Below are 22,397 nucleotides of genomic sequence, written 5' to 3'. Positions count from 1 at the left end.
CGGCAGCCACACATCACAGGGCGTTCTCAGTAGGAATGGGGACCCCTACCTGGGGCATTTGAGCAACATTATTATTGTTTCCATTTCTTCCCTGGTGATGCTTGTGGCAGATATAACCCTTTCCTGGACACACGCAGCCATCTTAGAGCTAAGATTCAAAGCCAAATTCAGCAGACCTATTTGTAACCGCAACAGTGATTTACAATAATGGTTATTTTCACCACTCCTTCTCTTTTCACTAAATTACTGTCCTCAAAGGGACACTTCATTTATGTTTTAAAAACCTTGGGAAAAAAAATCAGTGCGGTTCAGCTCACCCAGGTAAACTCCATGAGTCTCTATCTTTTGACTCTTTTATTTTTCTTCATAGCACTCACCAATACCTGACACTGTATTATATATTTATTTGTTTATTGTCTTCTCCCACTAGCATGTAAGCTCCATGAATACAGGGACTTTATTTGCTCTATTTTCTATTGTGTCCTCAGCATATAAATGAGGACTGGCACATAGTAGGTGCTCAGTAAATATCTGCCGAATGAACAAAATCGTGAATGAATAAGCCCCTGTCCCACCTCCTTTTTTAGACTCCTCAGTCACACTACATGGATTTTTACTGGATCCCCCACACATTGGAGCTTGTGAAAATCATTTCAATTTCTCTGGGCCTTGGTTATACCATCTGTAAAATGGGATTAATAATAGTTCCCCTACTTACCTTCAAGGATTGTTGTGATCGTCAGCTAAAATAATGGAAGTTAAAGTGCCTCAAAGGTCATAAATTGCTATATAAACATGAGCCACTATGATTCTTTCCCCCCCACAAGATTTATCACTTCATGACCTGACCTACCTTTGGAACCTTCTTTGGAACCAAGAAGAAAAAAGGGGCTTCAGAGAAACCAACGTCAAAATAAAAATGACAAAGTCTGCATTGAAATGTGTTTTCTCAGAGTCCTCTGGTTCCCCACTCACAACCATCTTCCATTTTAACCAGCTTTACGTCCAGTTCTAACAAGTCTGTTTTCCATCCTTTGGGGGACCAGGAAGAGGGATGAGGGGACTTATTTGAAACAGGTGTGTTGATTAAAGTTATCACTTTTCGAGATACCCTGAGCTTGAGGGAGAAGGCTGCCAAACTGGAGCACCAGACATGTATACTCAGCATCCCCTGAGGTTTGGGGCTATGAAGGGCAGAGGCCCCTATACCTTGAGAGGTCCTCAGGGGATTGGGGCCACTGGGGAAAGACACAGTCACAATGGTGATCCTTGATCATAGGGAAAATGTTCAAGTACTGTCAGTTCCCTATTGAAAAAGGCAGGGAAGGCTGTGCAGTGCATTCTAAGCAGGTTTTCAACCAAAATGGTTAAAATAAAAACTGTCCACCAACCAACAAGCTAACTTGTAGCTGTAGATGGAAAATATTCTTGACTAAACAACTGATGCTGTTAGGTAAATGAAGCTTTATACCACATGGCTATCTAGTCACCATGGGAAAGACTTCAGGTGACGGTGTTTAATATCTCACAATTACATTGTTTATTTTAAGTGCGGCCTGGACAGACGGATGGCATAGGATGTAGATGTTAGAAAATAATTAAACAAACAACGACTATATAAATGTCTGTATAGTTAACTCCATCCATGTGTGGAAGACATTGTTTGTGAAGAAGCCACTTGGTTGGCTTGGAAGAAACAGGACTTTTTTTTTTTTTTTTTTTTTTTTTTTGCCGTACGCGGGCCTCTCACTGTTGTGGCCTCTCCCGCTGCGGAGCACAGGCTCCGGACGCACAGGCTCAGCGGCCATGGCTCACGCGCCGAGCCGCTCCGCGGCACGTGGGATCTTCCCGGACCGGGGCACGAACCTGTGTCCCCTGCATCGGCAGGCGGACTCTCAACCACTGCGCCACCAGGGAAGCCCCGTAAAGTGCTTTGAACAGCGCCTGGCACACAGTGGCTGCTTTATAAGGCTTGGCTGCAGCTTCTGTTTCTATGGTATTGTATATCATCGGTGGGAAATGGACCCCATTTGGGGACATGAGGCATCATTTTCTTCTGCCTCCCTGGAGGGCCGAAACTTGGCTCATTGATTTTGTTCCCTTTCACGTTGACGTAGAGTCCATTGTTTCCTCATCTTTACAATAAATCTGAGCCTGGCTGGCAGGAAGTAGGTTGAACCAATTAACAGTGCCAATACTTGACTTTCTGACCTACCCCAAATAATGTGACCTCCTCAAGAATTTCAGCCAGATCATTTTTTTCTCCCAAGTATTTGGGTTTTGCCTACCGGTCGCCTGTTTATATCTCACTGGTGAGATCTCCCCTCTGCTTAAAGGTATAACAGAAAACAGACTTCAGCTACCAGATCTTCGGGTTGAGGACTAGAATTTCCATTTCTATTACTGTTGAAGCCCAGCGCAGGCCAGGGTGGATGTCAGCAAATTCACCTCCACCCTCCGACCCCCGCCGTGCCATAGAGCAGAGGACCCCCTCGCCCCTCCCTCAACCCAAGGGCCTTGCTCCTGCTGCTGAAATGCCTAGTGAGTGCCAGGTACCTTGCTGAGCATGCCATATATGGGCCATTTCATCTGCACAGCAAGTCTGTGATGTGGGTATTATTACCTTTATTTTAAGGATGGAGAACCAGCTCAGAGAATTTGAGTAGTTTGCTCCCTGTGAACTGAAAGTTTCTACTTTGGGGCTTGGGAAAATAAATGACTTAACTTCTCTCCTTGCTCCAGGTACGTGACCTTTTTCTCTTCTCTGTTATAAGGACTATCTAGGTGAAGGAGTCTGAGGTTCCCCCAATGAGAAGTATTATATAAATTCAAAGCATAATTATTGATTGTACATTCTTTCATTAAACAAACAAAATATATGCTAATGCTAAACTCACTCCAATTTTCCATTTTGCCATCCTTTGAGAAATAAGCCAATAAACCATTACACACTTAGCTTCCTGGGGAAATGAATTTAAATGTTAATATAAATCCTTCTAGAAAAAAAACAAATTTTAACAAATAAGTATTTGAACAAGGAGGGTACTTAATCACGCTCAGAATGAGAAACCCTCAGTACAAGACCGTTGGTGGCTGTTGAGATAAGCTCTCTAAATTTAATATTTTATAATAGACTCACACCTCTTTTGTTAGAAACGGAGAAACAGAATCATTTTCTTTTCTCCTTCACTGGAATGTATTTAAATCTCTCCAATTCTATTTTGCTAATAGGCAGGGCAAAGTCTGTCTATAAATGTATCCTGATTTATAACAGGTAATCCCACACTCTAGCATTCATGTGTAGAACTTAACCTCAATTTAAATGTAAATTCTGGGCAACTTTGAGTGCTTTATCTGTGAACTTGGAGACTGCTCTTCACTAATGAGGTCTGCACTAATTATAAGCAGTTTTCTAAGTTTCCCTTAAAACAATTGCAGAATTGACCCCAAAATGAACAAATTCCGAATTTATTTGTTTTAAAAAAAATACTGGCATCCTTGTGCAAATTTCTGGCTAAGGCCCTGCTCCCAAGGTGTGCACGCAGGAGGGGAAGGGAGCTGGATGATAACAGAATGAAATATACCAGAGAAACCAATGAAAATGGAAATGAAAGTGAACTGGGTTTACCCTCAAAATAGGATCTCTTTTTCCTGTTGAAGGAAACTACAGTTTCCTACCCTCTTCTCATCTCAAAACAATTTTACTGTGAAATATTCTTTGCTTCCTTTCTTCTGGTGATTCTAGTCAGGACTACACAGTTTAGTGGCAGCTAATGAAAAGAGCACCATCAAAATTCTCACGAAAGCCAAAACACCCCACAAAAACATTTTTCAAATACTCACAGGTACATCCACATATTTGGAAGCTGCCTTCACCTAAGGAGGAAAGAAGAGGGTGGAAGTGAGGGTGGTGTTTATGTTTAATTGTTCACAGCTCAATGCTGTATCACCATCAGAGTTAAAACAATATGCTGGCAGACGGAGCTGACCAGGAAACACAGAAAGGTACTAAAAAAATAAAATCTGTTTGCTAATTTTTTTACCCTGCAAGCCAGACCCACTGCTTTGGAGAGAAAGAGAGAGAGGGAGAGGAGAGAGAGGGAGGGAGGGAGAAGGAAAGAGAAAAAGACAGAAAAATTTTTTACTGAGATTCTGTAGCTGGTGTGGGAGACCTGCATTTTCCTCCCTCCCTTGAAAAGGGAGAAAAATGACTGTAGCTAAACCCAGACCGTTGAGTGGAGGGCTCACCAGTCTAGAAAAGCAGTTAAGTCCACTGTCACTTCTTGTACCTTGGGGTCTTTGTATAATCTGGCTACAGGTTGGTCCTAATTGAGTCTTTGAGTTCTCACTTCCCAGGAACTCTCTTCAAGAGAAGGGGATGTAGCGGGTGGGCACCCTTAACCCAGAGGGAGATGGGTGTCTGTGGGAGGGGGTTGGGAGGGTACCAGAGCCGTTCAAAACTGTCCCAAGGCTGTTGTTATGTCTCCTGGTTTTAAATAATAAAAAACCCAGAAGGGGAGTGCAGGAAGAGGGTATGACATTTATTTTCAGTTCTGGTGGAGGGAGGGTGGTGGAGTACGTACAGTGCTTGAGAGCATGGAATTTGGAGTCAGATCTGGGTTCAAATCCAAGCTCTACGACTTACAAGCTGTGTGACCTTGGGCAAGTGACTTCATCTCTCTGAGCCTCAGTTACCTCGTCTGCAAAATGCAGATACCATTAGGTAACTGTTGCAGTGGGTCGATACAAGGGTGGATACACACAGAGACCTGGGACACAGCAAGCACAGAATAAATGGGGGCTGAGAGGATCGATTCACAAGCAGATCTGGCGGGGCTCTGGGTCCTGTGAGAAGTCAATGAACAGCTGGGTTTGAGGAATAGAACCTGAGGAGGATGTCTGATATTCTATGCGTTTCATTTTGACTCGGGTCACACACGTTCCACTTAGTACAGGTAAGACCAAGGGGCTACATCTGGGATCAGAGGAGCGTTTTCAGTTTTGTTGGCAAGTACCAAGACTGCGATGCGCACCAAGCACGTAGGATGTCTTTTCACATCTCAGGTGGGCTGCCTCTCGCCACCTGGCTGAGACCAACATTGGGAGTCACTACCTCTACCCCCATGTCTCCCAGGAAAGTATCCAGGGGAGTGTTTTTCCCTGTTGCTATTTTCTCAAAGCCACTTTTCAAAACGTCAAATCTCAAGAAGGAAGTCAGTGAGCCAATGGGTGGGGTGGAAAGAGTCCAGGATTTAGAGTCAAAAGTTCTGTAAGTGATAGAACTAGTTGACCTTGGGATCATCACTTCGGGTCTCTTCGCCTGGGTTTCTCGATTTCTAGAACAAGGTGATACCACTGTGTACTTTGTAGGGCTGAGAGCGTGATCACGTGACAAAATGTACGGGAAAGTGTTTCATAAACTTTAAAGGTCGGAACATACATCAATTAGTTAATTATTGAGAGGGCAACGCATTCTATCTCTTGGAATCATCGCCAGCACCCAAGATGATTTCTAGAGTCTCCTGTGGCAGATTCTCTCAGAACCCTACATTTTTTCCCTTTGCAGCACTGAGTGCAATCGCAATTCAGTAATTTTGGTGCCATGTCTGTCTCCCACAGAATGTCATGTCTTGCCCCTAGCTGTCTCCCCAGTGACTCACTTGTTACCCAGCTTAGAAAGGGCACTCAGGGAAAATTTGTAGAAGGAAGGAGAAAAAGCTAGTGACCAGTGCTGGCCTCAGGATGGTTGAGGAATAAACAGACCAGATTGAGAAGCCACTGCCTGAGTTAGTCTGAAGGCCAACAGGGTTGCATATAAAGCTGGATGCTTGCAAAGCTTGGTGAGTGAAGGAAACCACTCCGGGCCATTAAGGGGGGTATGAGGAAAGCTTTCCAGAATTTGCCTAAATAACATTTTACTAAATGATTCTCAACCCAAACTCTTTCCTCTTTATTCCTGTTCTAGAATTTAGTTTGAGCAAGAAGGTGGCTTTCTTTTCAAATCTCCTCTATGTACATTAATATATAACATTTGTATGATGTTTTTCACTTTGCAAAGCACTTTCACGTACTGTTTCTTCTCTAAGCCACCCTGCAAAAGGGTGGCTATTAAATGTTTATCTATTCACTACTGAGAACACTAAAACCCACAGAATTTAAGAATTTATTTCATCATGATCTGAGCCAGAAGACAGAGAAGGCTGGACGCACACAAGGGTCTCCTGAGCCCCACTTTTTCCTTTTGAACTCCTGATCTTTTCACCAGTGGTAGAAAGTATGAGGAATTTAAGCATCAGTGGTCAGGGCAGGTGTTGACAAAACAATTCTTCTCAGCTACAAATTGCCTCCTTCCCTCTGTAAACTTAGTGCTTGGCAGTTGGTAGGAGTTTTGCTACAGCTGAAATGATCAACCTTTAAACACACCCACTCTTACCACCAACATGCAGTTTCAACCCAGAAAATGACACCAGCCAAAGTCTATTCCTTTCAAAGCAGTTTGGGAAGATAAGGCAAGCTCTATGTCATGACGAAAACCATCCCCTCTCCTACACGCACTAGCCTTCAGTTTGTTGGTCTTTTTTTAAATCTGGTAACTGCTGACTTGCACTTAGTCTTACTGATCTTTCTCCCATCCCATAAAAACAGGAAAAAACAGCTCAGAGTAAACTGTGGTCCTATTAGGATTGTATCATTTTTTGGTTCTGGCCATTGAACTTGAAGAAAGATGTTGAGGATACAGGGCATTCTGGAAGTGTCTTCTACAAGAAAAGTAAAGGAGAAGGCATCTTGCCTGGAAGAGGAAGGGCTAACGGCAAACGAAATGAAAACTTTCACATAGTTAATCAAGGACCTTCAATGTTGACGAGTTAAACTTGGTCACGGTGGTTCTAGAGCATAGAATCAGGATGAATGAGTAACATGAAGGGGCCCCAGAAGAAGGTGCGAACAGCTATCTCAGTCCAGCCAGGCACTGGCTATCTCTGGTGATCAAGAACTCCTTGCTGGGGAAAAAAAAAAAAACAAAAAAACAAAAAAACCCTCCTTGCTGGAGGAGCTCAAGCAGGAGGTATGTAGGATGCTCCGATGTGAGACTTTCCTTATGCGAGAGGTGACCTCTAAGGCTGCTTCCTGGTCTCTGTTGCTCATCTCCTTAAGAGGTAGAAAGCTGCCATCAGTTCCGTTTTTTGTTTTTTGTTTTTTGTTTTTTTTTGGCAGTACGCGGGCCTCTCACTGCTGTGGCCTCTCCCGCTGCGGAGCACAGGCTCCGGATGCGCAGGCTCAGCGGCCATGGCTCACGGGCCCAGCCGCTCCGCGGCATGTGGGATCCTCCTGGTCTGGGGCACAAACCCGTGTCCCCTGCATCGGCAGGCGGACTCTCAACCACTGCACCACCAGGGAAGCCCAGTTCTTTTCTTTTTTCTCTTTTCTTTTTTTTTTTTTTTTTTACAGTATACGTGTTGGGATACAGCAGAGTGAATAAAGTGACAGAACCAGGATCAGAACTCTGGTCCCTACAACCCTCTCCTGCCTAATGTCAACAGTGATACCTTTTTAAGCATTATGTTTCTTTGAAGTATCCATAGGACTGACTATGTTTTTGGCCAGCTATACTCTAAGTAGAGAGGAAGGACCAGATCCTCCCAACCCACTAGGGGTCTGGAATTATTGCCAAGGGTCAGAAAGTCCAAGCGCACACCAGACACTGTGTCTAGATCAAATAAACAACAGACCTGTAATCTACACAAGACTATTTCCCATTACATATACATGTTGTTTCGATGAAAAAAATACAAATTTCTTAAAAAGCACAACCTATTTTATAAAATTTTGTCATTACGCGTTTTTTCCCAGCAAGGGTTGTCAAAAGTATGTGTGTTTGTGTGTGATTTTCATTTCTTTTTTTAACTTTAAAAGAAATCTTCTTGGTGAAGTGGCTAAAAGGTTGGGCTGAGGATTGGCAGGGTTAGAAGTCGGGCTTTGCCATTTTCTAGCTTGGTGACTTTGACCAAGTTAATTAACTTCTGAGCCTCCTCTGCAAATGGGACAATTATAATGTTTCTCAAAGGAATATGGAGAGGATTGAATGAGGTAATCCATCCAAGGGTACAGAACAGAGCTGGGGACGTGCTAAAAGCTACTAAACCTACTTCTTACTGGCAATACTGGCTTACTGGTGTAGATAAAGCCTCTGCCCCTTAGCCTGGCGGTCGTGGTGACAGTTTCACTGCTCACCTCTAGCCCACGGGCAATTTCTTGCCATGAAAAGGATGCTGGGATCTCCTCAGGTTACCAGGAGGCATCTGAGCTGGTCTTCAGTCTGGCAAACTTGCTGCCAATTCCATGAACACCGTACGCACTGGACTTCTCTCCAGAACACTGAGGCAGAAGCAAAGACCTCTGCTCCCTTCCTCAGGCTGCCCAAGCCAGGGCATGAGTGAGAGGGCAGTTCCCCAAGCCAGGGTGCCTTGTATATTCAGTCACACATCCCTACTGCTCTCTGGTACAAAGCCAAATGTCCCGGGGCATAGGAGAGAAGGCTGCGGGAGAGGCGTTTGCCCCAGACACCTGGTCTGGCATCCTTTTTCTGCAGGGACTCAATTGCCCTCACGGGAGAGACAAGAACTGTAACTTCAGCCAGACTTCACTTCCTGATCTCCCTGCTTTCTCACCGTCCCCTCTGGTGTGACAAAGAATGTCCCTTCTCTAGCAGTATCCACGAACTCCCCACCCCCACCCCTCGACCAGACAGAGCCAGTTCTGGGAAGGCAGGTTCGAAAAAGAGACACAAACTAGGAGAGTCTGATGGAGACCAAGGGTGAAGGTGGGAAGATGAGCTGTCAGTGAACAACCTGTTCACATTTTCATAGGCCTGCAGCAAAGACCAAGTCTTAGGTCTAAGGCACTGCATTAGGGACTGTAGGTAAATGCAATTGCTCCTTGATTTCTAGTCCCTTCCTTAGATGATGTCTTAATGCACAATCTCTCTAAACACCCAGAATAAGTCATGTCCCTCCAACAATTCATAACTGTAAGTTACATTTCTTGAGTGCTTCCGACTTGCCAGGAGATGAGTTAAGAAGATTGCATATGTTATATTTAATCCTCACAACGACCTCTGGAAAAGGATCCTATTAATCATCCCATTTTACAGTAGACAAAACTGAGGCTAACAGAAAGGAAGCAATCTGGCTTAAAGTCACACAGCTAATAAGTTATAGCTTTGAACCTCTCATCCCTTAAGCTGCCTATTATTCAGTTAAAAAAAAAACCTATCAAACCAGTCATATTTAAGTCTTGTTTCTTTGTGTGTGTAGACACAACCTAAAATGGCTTCTCCAGGAAAAATGTCTGAGAGATTTGAATAATTATCTGCACCGACTCAGTCAGGGCAGAAGGTCCAACACAGTTTCTCTGGCTTTGAATGTCCCAGCTAATTACCTCGACCCTCCACCTGACTTAGCGTGTGTAGACAGCCTTAATGGTTACTCTATTGAGCTCCTCCATTATTTTTCAGGTGCCCAAAGGTAATCTTTTCATTGAACACTCACCATTCCAGGATTTTCACAATGCTGATGACTAAGGGATTTTCTTCTGCCTGGTCCTAATAAGGGGACCTGAGTTAATCACTGTGTAGCTTTGATAGGGAGCACGGCGGGGGCTTAAACCACTTCTCTTGCTTCATTAGGGGAAAAAGCAACCCAGGTGCAGACCACGAGGACCTCAGGGTTTGTTACTATTAAATCAATGCACGGACAGGAAAAAGAAAGTGGATTAGGCCCTTTTTGCAAACAGAAATCTGGTGGGTAAGACGCAAAGATGGAAGAAAAAAGAAGTCTGAACAGATACCACTGCATTAGTGACTGCCTGAGCTCTCCTTTCTCCCCGTGGTCTCTTAAAAAAAAAAAAAAAAAAAAAAGACAAAAACCAACCAAGCAAACGATTTATTCTCTGCACAAGCTGACTCCACCCCTGCCTGTTTGACTTCACAAGAACTTGGAGCTGATTTCTCTGTCTTTGCCTACAAACTGCAGACCACACCACTCTTTCAAGGGGCCGGCAACATTTACTTCAGTGTCTGGCTTGTGAAATTTCTGCTGCAAGGATCATGATGCTATTTTGCTTCCTTCGCCACTTCCCTAACCCAGGTGATCTTAGAGATCTGGATTTTTTCTTTCTTTCTTTTTTTTTTTTGAGAGTTGAGGCAGTTTGGTATGTTAACATGCTACTTCGTACCACTATCATCAGTAAAATGATTTTATTAGTTGAATTTTATCATCTATCACCAGCCTTATGTCTAGAATGTAGCCTCTATGAGGAATAAGAACTTCTTTTTCTCTCCTCACTATCTCCACTTCCTGGTATATAGTAGGGGCTCAATAAAAATGTGTTGACTACCATATATAAAAGAGAGAATCAACAAGGACCTACTGTGTAGTACAGGGAACTCTACTCAATACTCTGTTATGGCCCATGTGGGAAAAGAATCTGAAAAAGAATAGATATATGCATATGTATAACCAAATCACTTTGCTGTACACCTGAAACTAACACAGCATTGTAAATCGACTATACTCCAATATAAAATAAAAATTAAAAAAAATGTGTTGACAGAATGAACTTCTGAGCATGGTACTCTTTACTCTGTACCCAGGATAAACGTTTCTAGTGCTTTCTTGAAGCTGTTATTCAAGCTCTAACACTCTTAAAGAATCACTTAAGAAAAGTGCGACCAGGCACTATCAATTCAAAAGGAAATGGCTTTTGTTGCTTCTGTGAGATGAGCTTAAAGGGTCTCTTGTGTCCCTACAGTATGAGTACAGCATAGAGGTAAGAGCTCAAGGCCAGGAGTCAGATACCTGGGCTGGCAACTGGTTTGATCAGCCACCAGTTGTGGGCCAGGTAATTAACTTCTCTAAGCATCAGTTTCCTTCTTGGAAAATAGAGATAATGACAATATTTCCTCCTCATAGGGTGGAAAAAAGAGATTTCTTAAGGGCTTAAAACGTGCAGGACACTATTCTAAGCATGACTTGTATTAAATTCATTTAGTGCATGCAAAGCATCAAATGAGTCACTGTATGTGAAAACCTTTGCACAGGGCCTGGCACATAGTACGTGTTCAATAAATGTTGCCTATTATTTTTACATTCTCTTTTCCTTTCACGTCCGAAGGGGCTGATTTGATAGTTCAGGTTCCAGGGCACAGGTTGGGCTATGTTTGCTAGTGGGTGGGGTTGTTAAACCTTAAACATCTGCACACTGAGGTATGTGGTTCTGTTTCATGGTTAGAAAGCTTCATGATGTCTGTGACTAATCCTGCCGTAAGAGGCCTGGCCATCTTACTTCCTCTCTTCTTTGCTGGCCCTGTACCAGGTTGCAGTCTGGACTCTCTCTCTATTCTATTTCTCCTTGGATCCTCAGGCCTCAGCTCTTAACAAAGAGATCCCTGGAGACCAGCAGGGCTCCAAAGAATTCTCTGCATTGGAATATGGACCCAACGCCCACCTTACAATGCGGTAGCTTATTATTTTGCTCCCTGTGTGGGCATATCACTCCCATTGAGAAGTGGGGTCTATTATTCCTCCATCCCCCTTGAGCCTGGGCTGGCCCGTGACTGCCGTGACTAAGAGAATATGATGGAGGTGACGCCATATCAGTCCTGAGCCTAATCTTGGAGAGGGCCAGCAGCTTTGCTTCTTCACCCTTGAAAGCCAGCTGCCACTAAGTGCAGCTGTGCCGAGACTGCCATGCCATCAGAAGCCCAAGGCACGTGGAGAAGCTCAGCTGGATGAGACCCCATATGGGGGAGAAACAGGCACATGGAGACACATCAAGCTATCAGACATTCAGCCCCAGCCCAGCCAAGCAAGTGACCCCTGTCAGTGCAACATGGAACCAAAGAATCCCCTAGCCAAGCTCTTCCCACATTTCTGACCCATAAAATCGTACACAAAATAAACAGATCGTTTTAAGCCACTAACTTTGCCACAATGTGTTATGCAGCAATAGATAACCAAGATATTCAAGAAGGTGTCACTTGGTCTCCTATTTCCCCAATTTTATCCATTGCATGCATTTTCCTGGAGGATGCTGTGGGGAGGTCACTGATGGTCTAGGACAGGATTTGGGCATTCCTGGGTCTCCTGACTATAAAAGGAGACCAGCTGATTTTCACCTGATTCTCTATGATATTTACTGAGCATGTATGTATGGGGCACTGAGCTAGACACCTCATGTATAACTAACTCAATTAATCATTCCTGTAGAACATTAGAAGGCTCATTTCACCATCCCCGCTTCACAGATGAGGACACTGAGGCTCAGAGAGGTTAAGCAACTCTCCAGAGGTAAACCAGTAAGTGGTGGCACTGGTGTCCAAGCCCAGGTCTGGTTATTAAGTGCAGAGTCCTTTCAGGACGTCAAGTTGCTGATATTGTGAAAATCATGTGTCATTCTAAAGCTATTTCTTCCCTAATGATCACCTGGGATCTGTGAGAAGAGGAGCCGACTTGTGGGACGTATAGGGACTTCGGGTCAGACAGAGCTTTGTTGGAATTATGCTCCATCACTTACTAGTTAAATGAACTTAGGAAAAAACATGTTAACCTCCCACAGCTTCTATAATCTCATCTGCAAGATGAGGGTAACAACAATATCTTCTTTAGGAGGTTCATGTGAGGCCGAACAGGCTGACATCATGTTAAGTGCTCAGTGCAATGCCTGGTACCTAGTAAGAGCTCAAGAAGTATTACCTGATATTGTTACTAGTGTTTCAGTCACTTGTCGTTACCCGCGAGTTGACTGTACCAAGTGTGTTCCCATCTATAGTTTATAGACTAGAAAAAAGGCTTGGCAAGCTCTGGCCTGTGGGTCAAATGTAGCCTGCTGCCTGTTTTTGTGTGGCTCACGAGCTAAGAATGGTTTTCACATTTTTAAATGAAGGAAAATCGAAAGAAGAATCATAGTTCCTGACATGTGAACATTACAGGAAATTGACATTTCCGTGTCCATCAATAAAGTTTTATTGGAACACAGCCATGCCTATTCATTTACATCTTGTCGACAGCTGCTTTCACGCTACAAGGGAGGAGGCTGAGTCTCTGTGACAGAGACTATGTGGCTTGTAAAGTGAAAAATATTTACTATCTGCCTCTTTCCAGAAGAAATTTTCTGACCTCTGGACTAGAGGAGGAGCCACTGGGGTGGGGGGTAGGGGAAGAATCATAAAATGTAAATTCCTAATCTAAATATGACCATTAACTAGTTGACTGATTACTTGTCTAACCTGTTGGCCTCCTGTCCTTACCTATTATAATAGGGCACAGAGCTAAATGTTTTCCCCTGATTCCTTCCAGAAATATGACTCTTAGATGGTGTATGAGGCAGGTGCTAGGAAGGATGTGGAATAGGAAACACTTCCCACACCTTGAAACGTTTATAAATACTCTAGCAGTAAAACAAAAGGCTATTAATATCTTAGTATTAATAAGAGCTCTGGAAATGAGGCTCCAGGAAAAATTATAGTACCAGGGAAAAGGAAAAAACAATAGAGATAAAGACCATTCACACAGGTACCAGTGGGTAGACTTGGCGATGAAGTATCAGGATTACAATAGGCAGCATGTGTTGCTTATTTACCCTGTGCCAGGCACTGTTTCCACTGTTTCTTATGAACCACCTCCTTTAATATTCCCAGTACCTTCGAGATGCAGCCTCATCATCTGTACCTCTCTGTGCTGTTGTGAGGATTAATGAAGATGATACACATACAGGGGCAGAATAAAGGACATGGCAAGTCCTCAGTACATGCTGGCTGCTACTACTACAGTTGGAATTGCACACCAAAGGAACAGCCTTTCTATTCTACTGGCAAAATCAGCTAATTTGCCCTGAGTGCCTACGTTTGCCCATGTTTTTCCTCGGCCTCCAGTTTTCATGCTCTCTTTTTTTTGTGGCAGAGATGGAATGGGCAGGGTTCTATCTAAATGCACATAGCCCCAGTGATAAGCATCGCTCAGGCCAGTAACATGGGAGAACCACGAGCACATCATTAATCAGCAGAATGGAAATATCCGAAAAAGCATGCGGTCATCTATCATGGGGATTAGAGGAAGTGCAGGGAAATGGTTGACTCTGGGGTTGGATGGTGTAGGGCCAAATCCTAGATCCAACACTTACTAGACAATTTACTTCACTTTTCCGTGCCTTACTTTCCTCATCTATAAAATGGGGATAATAGTGCTCTTCATAGAGTTGCTGGGTTATTAAGCGAATTTCTAGAATAGTTCCTGGGGCATAATAAGTAAGAATGATGTGTCAGCTATTAGTGTCATTTCTGCTGGAAAATCAAGTTGCTTTAGGTAGTTAGGCTCGTATACTAAGCTTGGTCTGGCACTATCAGACAGCTACAAGTGACTCTATTTAAATAAACAAAAACAAAATGCGATTAAAAATCCAACTTTTTAGTTGAACTAGTCACATTTCAAGTACAGGTGGCTGGTGGCTACTGTATTAGACAGTTCAGATATAGAAAATCTCCATCACTAGAGAAAGTTCTATTGGACAGCGCTGGTCTAGACTCAAGAGACATTCGTAAATATAGGTTATTACATTTTTCAGTGATAAATGTGAAGAGGTGTGTCATTCAGTTCCCAGGTTAGGACAAGAGATCAGCTGGCAGCAGCAGCAGGGGAAGGAAAAGGACATGGGTGTCAAGAGCCTCGTCTTGTGGATGAAACAAGAACTAAAGGTGGATGGGTACTATGTAAAGTGACTGGTAATAATGATGTAACTGTAACAGGATGGGGGGTGGAAAGTGGAGAGGGCAAAGTGAGTATCTATTGTACTACAGCAGGGAGGTAAATCATCTCTATGATCAATACACCAAGAAACTGCAGTATAAGAACAGTACTTAGAGCTAGGAAGATAAAAGCAAACTTGTTTGCAAGGGTCCCTTCTGGGGTAAGGGACTGAGGATGGAAAGGGATGGGACAGAGAACTGTTGCTTTTTTAAAAATAATTATTGCGTTTCTGTACTATTTCACATTTTAACCACGTATGTATATTTCTTTCATAAAAAGTTACTGCAAAAAGAACAAAACAAGTGATAGAATTTTCAGCATTGGAACATTTGCGGGAAGAATGTATCTTCTCCAGGGTAACTTCTTCAAGGTTTTTACTTGACTGAAATCATGATTCTGAGAAGCAAAATGTAGCAAACCACCTCCCGCTCCCCAATATATAATCTGGATGCTCTAAGTGCATCTTGGGAAGAGGAATAAATTGTAAGTGCCAACCAAGGGACTGACGGCTTGCGGGAGACAGAATGTGCCAGTGGGTGGATGTACTGGGACTGTGTGTGCGGGTGAGCAGTTGAGCAAACCTCGGTGGCTCTTGCTTGGGGCCAAGTAACAATTACAGTGAAAGCCCTTTCCAACAATTTCTGAGCACTGAAGAAAAACACAACCCTTGAAGTAGATCTGGAGTCACAGACAGTGTGACGGATTCCCAGAGCTCTGCCACCAGAGGGGCTGAAATGTTTTCGATGCTTGCTGAAGATCAAGGGCGTTTCCGGCCAATTGTGAAATGCTGTGCCCGTGTCAGCACCGTGTACATGCTGCATAGATGCACATTCACTGTGAGGCCATCTTCCCTTGCTTTCCTTTTTAGGAGGGCCAGATTTTATAAATACTGTTTTTACAGATGTAGGAACTGTGATACCAAAAATTTTTTATGGGTGGGTCATCAGATGGTCATTGCTCAGAATGATAATCTCTGGCTTTGAAAATGTGATTCATATTTGAAAGAGTTAAGCATCAAAATGTTTTAAAATAAAATTTCTCTAAATTGCCTATAAATGGAACCAGGGTTAATATTTTTTTTCAGATAATAGAAAGAGAATATTGGATTCTAAGTCTGGACTCTCACTACTGTTCCTTCAATGACTGACTATATGAATTTTGGAGCAGCAATTGTTTAGTTTTCTCATAGACAACACAGAAATAATTAATACCTAATATACAGTCATATATAAAAATATGGATGCATTTACCAATGACTAAATGCCTGATTTACACTAACTTATTTAATTCTTTTAAGAACTTGTCTCCTCATTTTACAAATGAAGGAACTGTGTCTCAGAGAGGTTAAGTTTCTTCCCCCAGGGAACACAGCTAAGAAGGGGTAGAATTAGGATTTGAACCCGAATGGATCTGACTTCAAAGGATTCACTACTGCATTATGCCTTCTCCTACCCTGCCCTACCTTTTTCACAAGATAATTTACTAAAGTCTGAAGATAAAATCCAGACAATAGCTTATGGATGTACTTTGAAAAGCAAAAAGAGTTATATTATGATTGTATTCACCGATTACCACAAGACCTCATACGTAATGATTGATGTAACCATCTTTGATATTCTGAAATGACCTCTGAGGACCACTGTAGAGCTTCAGAGGGGCTAGGGAAAGGTGGGAGAGAGCCCAGGCTTTCCTGGAAAGCATCCTTAGGCAAGAACGTGAGTTGCAGGGCTGCTGGTTGATTGCACGGCTTCTGTGCATGTTCATAAATATTGATTGTGATTAAACTATTATCATAGTAATGAGGGTAATAATACCTCCTCCAGCCCATCCCACCACACTACTCAAAGTCCCCACCTTTCATTAAACAAAGAGCTGCTGGCACTGCTGGGGAGTTGGGCAAGAGGCAGGGAAATGATCTCTATTAAGCAAAAGCGTTCTGTTCCACGCGCTGATTAGGAGCCGCAGCCTCATTAACAAGGAGAATTGTTCTCGTCTCCTGTTGCTCAGGGTACTGTGCTCCGAGACTGGGTCCAGGAAGTGTATGTTCTCATCTCTCTTCACCCCCCTGGGGCTTCCGAACAGATGCCTGATTGAAGTAGACCTGTTTTTCCTTCCACTCTCCCTCATTTCTGTCCCAACACTTCATTCCCAGAGAGGATTTCTGCAAGGCTCAAGGCTCCTCCAAACCTACCGTTTTAATGCTGCTGAGATTTAACAATGGTTGCATGCTTATTATTTGGCTGGCACGAGGCTAAGTGATTTATTAGTAATTAACCCTCACAGAGGGGGGGCATGATGATTATCACCATTCACAGATAAGGAAACTGAGGCTCAGAGAGGTTTAGTGACTTCCTGCAAGACCCAAAGCTGGCAGCACCATGAAGTTGGTATGTGAATGTGGGTCTGTTGGACTCCAGGGTTTGTACCCTCTGAAGGATGCTGAGCTGCTCGTCCATTGCTTATTTACACGGCATCCTCTCATTCTAGGAGAAACTCGGAAGGGCAAATTGGAAAGTTTTAATTTTGTAAAGTCTCGAAGCAGGCATGAAGGCTTATTTTTATTGGATTATAAGTGGAGGTGGGGGGGCGGGTGCTTTGCGCACCTCTGGCATTTTTAGGTTTTGCTTTGCCTTATAAACGTCTCTCAACACTAAGAAGCCCAATCGAACGCAAGCTGGAAGAGACCAAGGACCATGTCTTACTCGTGCCCCTGCTTCCGCATGGCCCGGGTGCGAAGCCAATGAGGCTTGTACCGTCATGACTGAACATTAATGTTTCTGCACGAAGGGACCACCTGTCAGCCCTGCTGCCCTCCTCTTCTCCCCACAGCTGCCTCAGCCTGAACTCGAGGGTATAGATTGTTTACATCACCGTTGCCAGTGACAACTTGTCTCTTGTAGCCAGCCTAGATCTGCTACAGAGGGGAGAGGTTTTTTTTTTTCTTCTCCCCCCCAACCCCGCTCAGCTCAGGTAAAGAGTGGGGAAAACAAACCCATGGATTGGATAGGAGGTCTGGGTTCTGTGACGAAATGAGTGGTTCCAGTCATTTTCCTTCCCTGGCCTCAGTTTATACAGCTGCAAAATGGGGTGGCTAGAATGTATCACAACTTCCCAAACTTCCGGCATCAATACCACCTTCCTGATTTGGGCTATTGCCCATGTGCCATCTGTACTCTATTTACTTATTTACTTAATATTTTCCTTTAAATTGGCTCTCTTTTAAAAAATACTTAATTATAAAAAGAAACTTGGTGTCACTACCATACATGGAAACTAAATATCACTCTCAATAAGAGAAGCATAAAAATAAATACAACTTAAATATTAGGTTGACATTATGGAAAAACCCGAGCGAACTTTTTGGCCAACCCAATACAGCGACATTATTACTTCCTAGGTAGGCAGGGTTGCCTGCGGCGGGTGCAGAGCCTGAGGACTGCTCTCCCTCTTTCTCTTCATTAGACATGAAGATTTGAAATTTTAGAGAAGTGTGAGAGGAAGATAAGCCCTCAAAGGAAACTTTCTCCTTGATAGAAGGATAAGGAAGAAAATAAAATTTAAAAATAACCCTCTCGGGCCTCCCTGGTGGCGCAGTGGTTAAGAATCCACCTTCCAATGCAGGGGACATGGGTTCGAGCCTTGGTCCGGGAAGATCCCACATGCCGCGGAGCAACTAAGCCTGTGAGCCACAACTGCTGAGCCTGCGCTCTAGAGCCTGCGAGCCACAACTACTGAGCCTGTGCTCTAGAGCCTGCGAGCCACAACTACTGAGCCCACGTGCCACAACTACTGAAGCCCACGTGCCTAGAGCCCGTGCTCCACAACAAGAGAAGCTACCGCAATGAGAAGCCCGCGCACCGCAACGAAGAGTAGCCCCCACTCGCCACAACTAGAGAAAGCCCATGCACAGCAACAAAGACCCAACGCAGCCAAAAATAAATAAAATAAATAAATTAAAAAAAAATAACCCTCTCACAATTTGATTGGTGTTATTAAATACTGAGTTGTTGCCGCATCTAACGTTCTCTCAGGTAACATGTGGTATATATCCCATGCTTGGAAAACACTCAGTGATATGCTAGGAAAAAGGCTGTCAAAAAGAAGGAGAAGGAGAGGAGGAAGGAGAAGAAGGAGAAGCAACAGCCTTGTCTGGCAGAGTTTGCCAATTTCCATGGTGCAAATACTTTGACTCTGGTCAATTTTGAGCTACCAACAGGACATCACTAAATCTGGACATGAAAAGAGTTGTAAAGAATTAGCTCTGAACAGCAGGCAGGAACTGAGCACATCACTGGAAACACTGGACCAGAAAATTTCCAAAGTTGCTTCTGTTGTATGTACTCTAGATAGTAACTTCCAGAAAACAGAGATAAGGTCTTTTTTTTTTTTTCTAAAAAGTCTTTCCCCATCTACAGCTCTAGCTCAATAATTTACAGAGAGCAGTCATTTAAAACATGGTGGCTGATTAACTGATTCTAATACTCAGTGATATAACCACAGGAACAACCACAATCACAACAATATTAAAACAAGCATCGAGGGCTTCCCTGGTGGCACAGTGGTTGAGAGTCCGCCTGCCGATGCAGGGGACACGGGTTCGTGCCCCGATCCCGAAAGATCCCACATGCCGCGGAGCGGCTGGGCCCGCGAGCCATGGCCGCGGAGGCTGTGCGTCCGGAGCCTGTGCTCCGCAACGGGAGAGGCCACAGCAGTGAAAGGCCCGCGTACAGCAAAAAACAAAAACAAAAACAAAAACAAGCATCGAAAGCTTATCCCATTCCAGGTATATAATATTTTTCTCACTTATTTCTAACAATACCACATAATATAGGTCTTATTATTATTCCCAGTTTATAGGTCAGTAAACTAAGGTAAGAAGTCAATTAATCTGTCCAAGATTATACCCTGGTAAGTGGCAGAACTGGAAAAGCAAGTAACCTTGGTGCATGTTGAAATAAATCTGGTTCAATTTAACATATGCTTGGAAAATGTTATCTTCAATTCTGGTAAAACACCTATTTTGATTAATAGAGAGGTAGTCTAGAGACTGTATGCATGCAAAGTTCTTGAAGAATTAAAGTAAAGCATGAAATGCTAAAAGCACGCTGAACAACGGAAAATGTCTTTGATGTATCAAATTTTTGAATATGAGAATGTGCTGAAATAGAAGTTTTAAGAGAGTTTTGGTTGATCCTGTTACAGATAATAGTTTGGGTTGCTTAGGAGAAATGATACTATGCTAAGGACTGAACCAGTGAGAAAATTGTTGGTTAAAAGCCCTAGGGTCATTTAAACCTTCCGACAGGTTTAAGTTGAAGGAAGGTTAAGAATGGCTATTTATGGGGCCCTCACAACACAGCAGGTACCATGCAAGGCCAATGCTCTCTTTGTATCTATTTGTCCCCTTGACTCCCTGAAGCAGGTATTAGCATCCCCACTCTAGAGTTGAAGAAACGGACTCACAAATGCTCAATAATATGCTCACATGTCTGTAAGTCTGAGCTTCACAACACATCTCTCCCTCTACTTTTCTGGTGATAAGCTTCCCACTGCATGTGGCTCGGAGGTCAGGTCAGAATCTCTATCTTTTAATTTCGGAACAATTATTTCCTGTTTGAAGATATGTACATGTTCATTAGGTATTTCTTTCATAGCTGACATTTCTATGACCCTGTAGTTCAGCGCCTCACAGTCTAAAGAAAATACTGTCTGTCTTACATTCATTTTGAATGACATTTATATGTTTGCTAAAGAATATTAAGGGAAATGGTTGACTTTGGATCCTTTTTTTTTTTTTTCCTTCTGAAAGCTTCTGAAGCGTTGCCTTGGACAGCAGGTATGTTAATTGTCAGCTGTGTTTTCAAGGCATGAACTGGAAAGAAAGATGATGTCCTACTAGGTGATAAAATTATCTGTCATAGACCCCAAAGTGGATGTCAAGTTCTGAAAAACTGGGGAGCGGCTGATGAAAGAAGTTTGTAGAAGACATGGCAGATCAGTGCTTTATAGTTCTTGAGCGTTTCAGGGTCCGGTGTTTTTGTTTGGTCCATGTGAACAAAATACATTAGATGAGATAAGTCTTGCCTTCCACTGGTGGCTCGAAGCTTCAAAATTAGAAGACCACAAACCCAATGCCAGCTTGTAGCAGGTAGCTGGTCTGTCTATGACCTCTCTTAACTTCTCCGTTGGGATCAATTTTCATAATGTTCCCATGTAAACCCTTAACTTCCATAACCACAGGCAAGGTCCTTCATGACCAGGCTCCAGACTAGCTCCTTAACTCCATCTCCGTCATTTTCCTCCTTTCACTCTGGCCTTGCCCTGAGTCACAATGAACTGCCTGTTGCCAGAATGTACTAGACCTTCCCTTTCTTCTCCAAGTCTTCGTACCTTGGAACATTCTTTGTTTTCTTCTTTGCCAGGTGAAATCTTACTCATCTGTTAGATCTCAGCTCAAACGCCTTTCCTCCATGGCCTCCCAGATGAGGTTGGGTCCCTTTGGGCTATGGTCCCATTGCATCAGCTACTTCTCTCTTTCTGAATAACTGCCATGCTTGTAAATTACTGGATGAGAATATGTCTCCCTCATGAGAATGTACAATAAAAGGCATTGTCCCTCTCATTCAGTGCTAAGTTCCCAGTGCTCAGCAAATAGGAGGCACTCCACAAACATGTGTTGAACAGAGTAGCATAAAATGAAAGATTATGTGGGAAGCGTAAAGGAAGTGGGGAGATTCTGGATGTCTACTCCTTTAGTTTTACTGCAAAATTGATTGGCTGGTGGGTAAATTATAAAATATTTTTGCTGGTAAGATGTGAAAAACAGACGATTCTTTCCCTCAGGAATGATCACAGTTAGTGGATGGTTCTGGGAAGAGTCACTAATTGACTTCATCTCTGGGTTTCTGGGCTTCTATGGGGACTAACATTCTGGTGACAATAAAGCAGTAAATCTAAGGTGGAATCTCAGACTTTGTGACTTTGGACACATTACTCAACTTCCCTCATCTGTAAAATGGGGATAATCATCATATCTATTACATAGGCTGATTGTGAGGATCTGATGAGAAAACACATGTAAATCACTTAGCACAGTACCTGGCACATAGTATGTTCAATAAATGTAAGTGTTTACTACCATGGTTGGTGCTTCTGTCCAAGGCAGGCACCTCCACTCTGAAGTGTAGAAGCCAAATGACTTGCATCACATGATTTCAGCATCTGATAATTTGATGAGGTTACCCTCTGAGGGTGAACCAAGACCTCTCTGTCTACACTGCCATCACCAGCCCACACCATAAAAAGCCATTTCTCCCATGCTGGGCATTCCCTGAGGCCACAGCAAAAATGGAACACCATCAGAAATAACACTAACAAATCACTATCAACACCCACCCGACTCTACCATGTGAACTGCCTCCTGACCAAAATGTTCTGTGGACAGAAGTGAATTCCCTGATCCAGTTCTGGCCTTTGACCAAGGTGGCAGTCTTGTTCTCTGGCCTGTCATTAAGAGCTCTGCACTGGGACTTCCCTGGAAGTCCTGTGGTTAAGACTTTGCCTTCTAACGCAGGGGGTGCAGGCTTGATCCCTGGT

The 22,397-nt window shown here is 43.3% G+C and overlaps 1 protein-coding gene across 11 annotated transcripts in view; it reads right to left on the bottom strand.

Moving 5' to 3' along the window:
• Positions 1–22,397, bottom strand: part of CADPS (calcium dependent secretion activator) — a 485,320-nt gene that overhangs the window by 40,847 nt on the left and 422,076 nt on the right. For all 11 annotated transcript variants that reach the window (XM_082638330.1, XM_082638328.1, XM_082638325.1 and 8 more), the window contains one exon: positions 3,844–3,876. In XM_082638330.1, coding sequence (XP_082494456.1) covers positions 3,844–3,876 — 33 coding nt within the window. The remainder of the gene's footprint in view (positions 1–3,843; positions 3,877–22,397) is intronic.

This window comes from Mesoplodon mirus, assembly GCF_964341445.2.
Source record: "Mesoplodon mirus genome assembly, chromosome: 12".
NCBI lineage: Eukaryota > Metazoa > Chordata > Mammalia > Artiodactyla > Ziphiidae > Mesoplodon > Mesoplodon mirus.
This window is presented reverse-complemented; position numbering and strand designations above follow the sequence as displayed.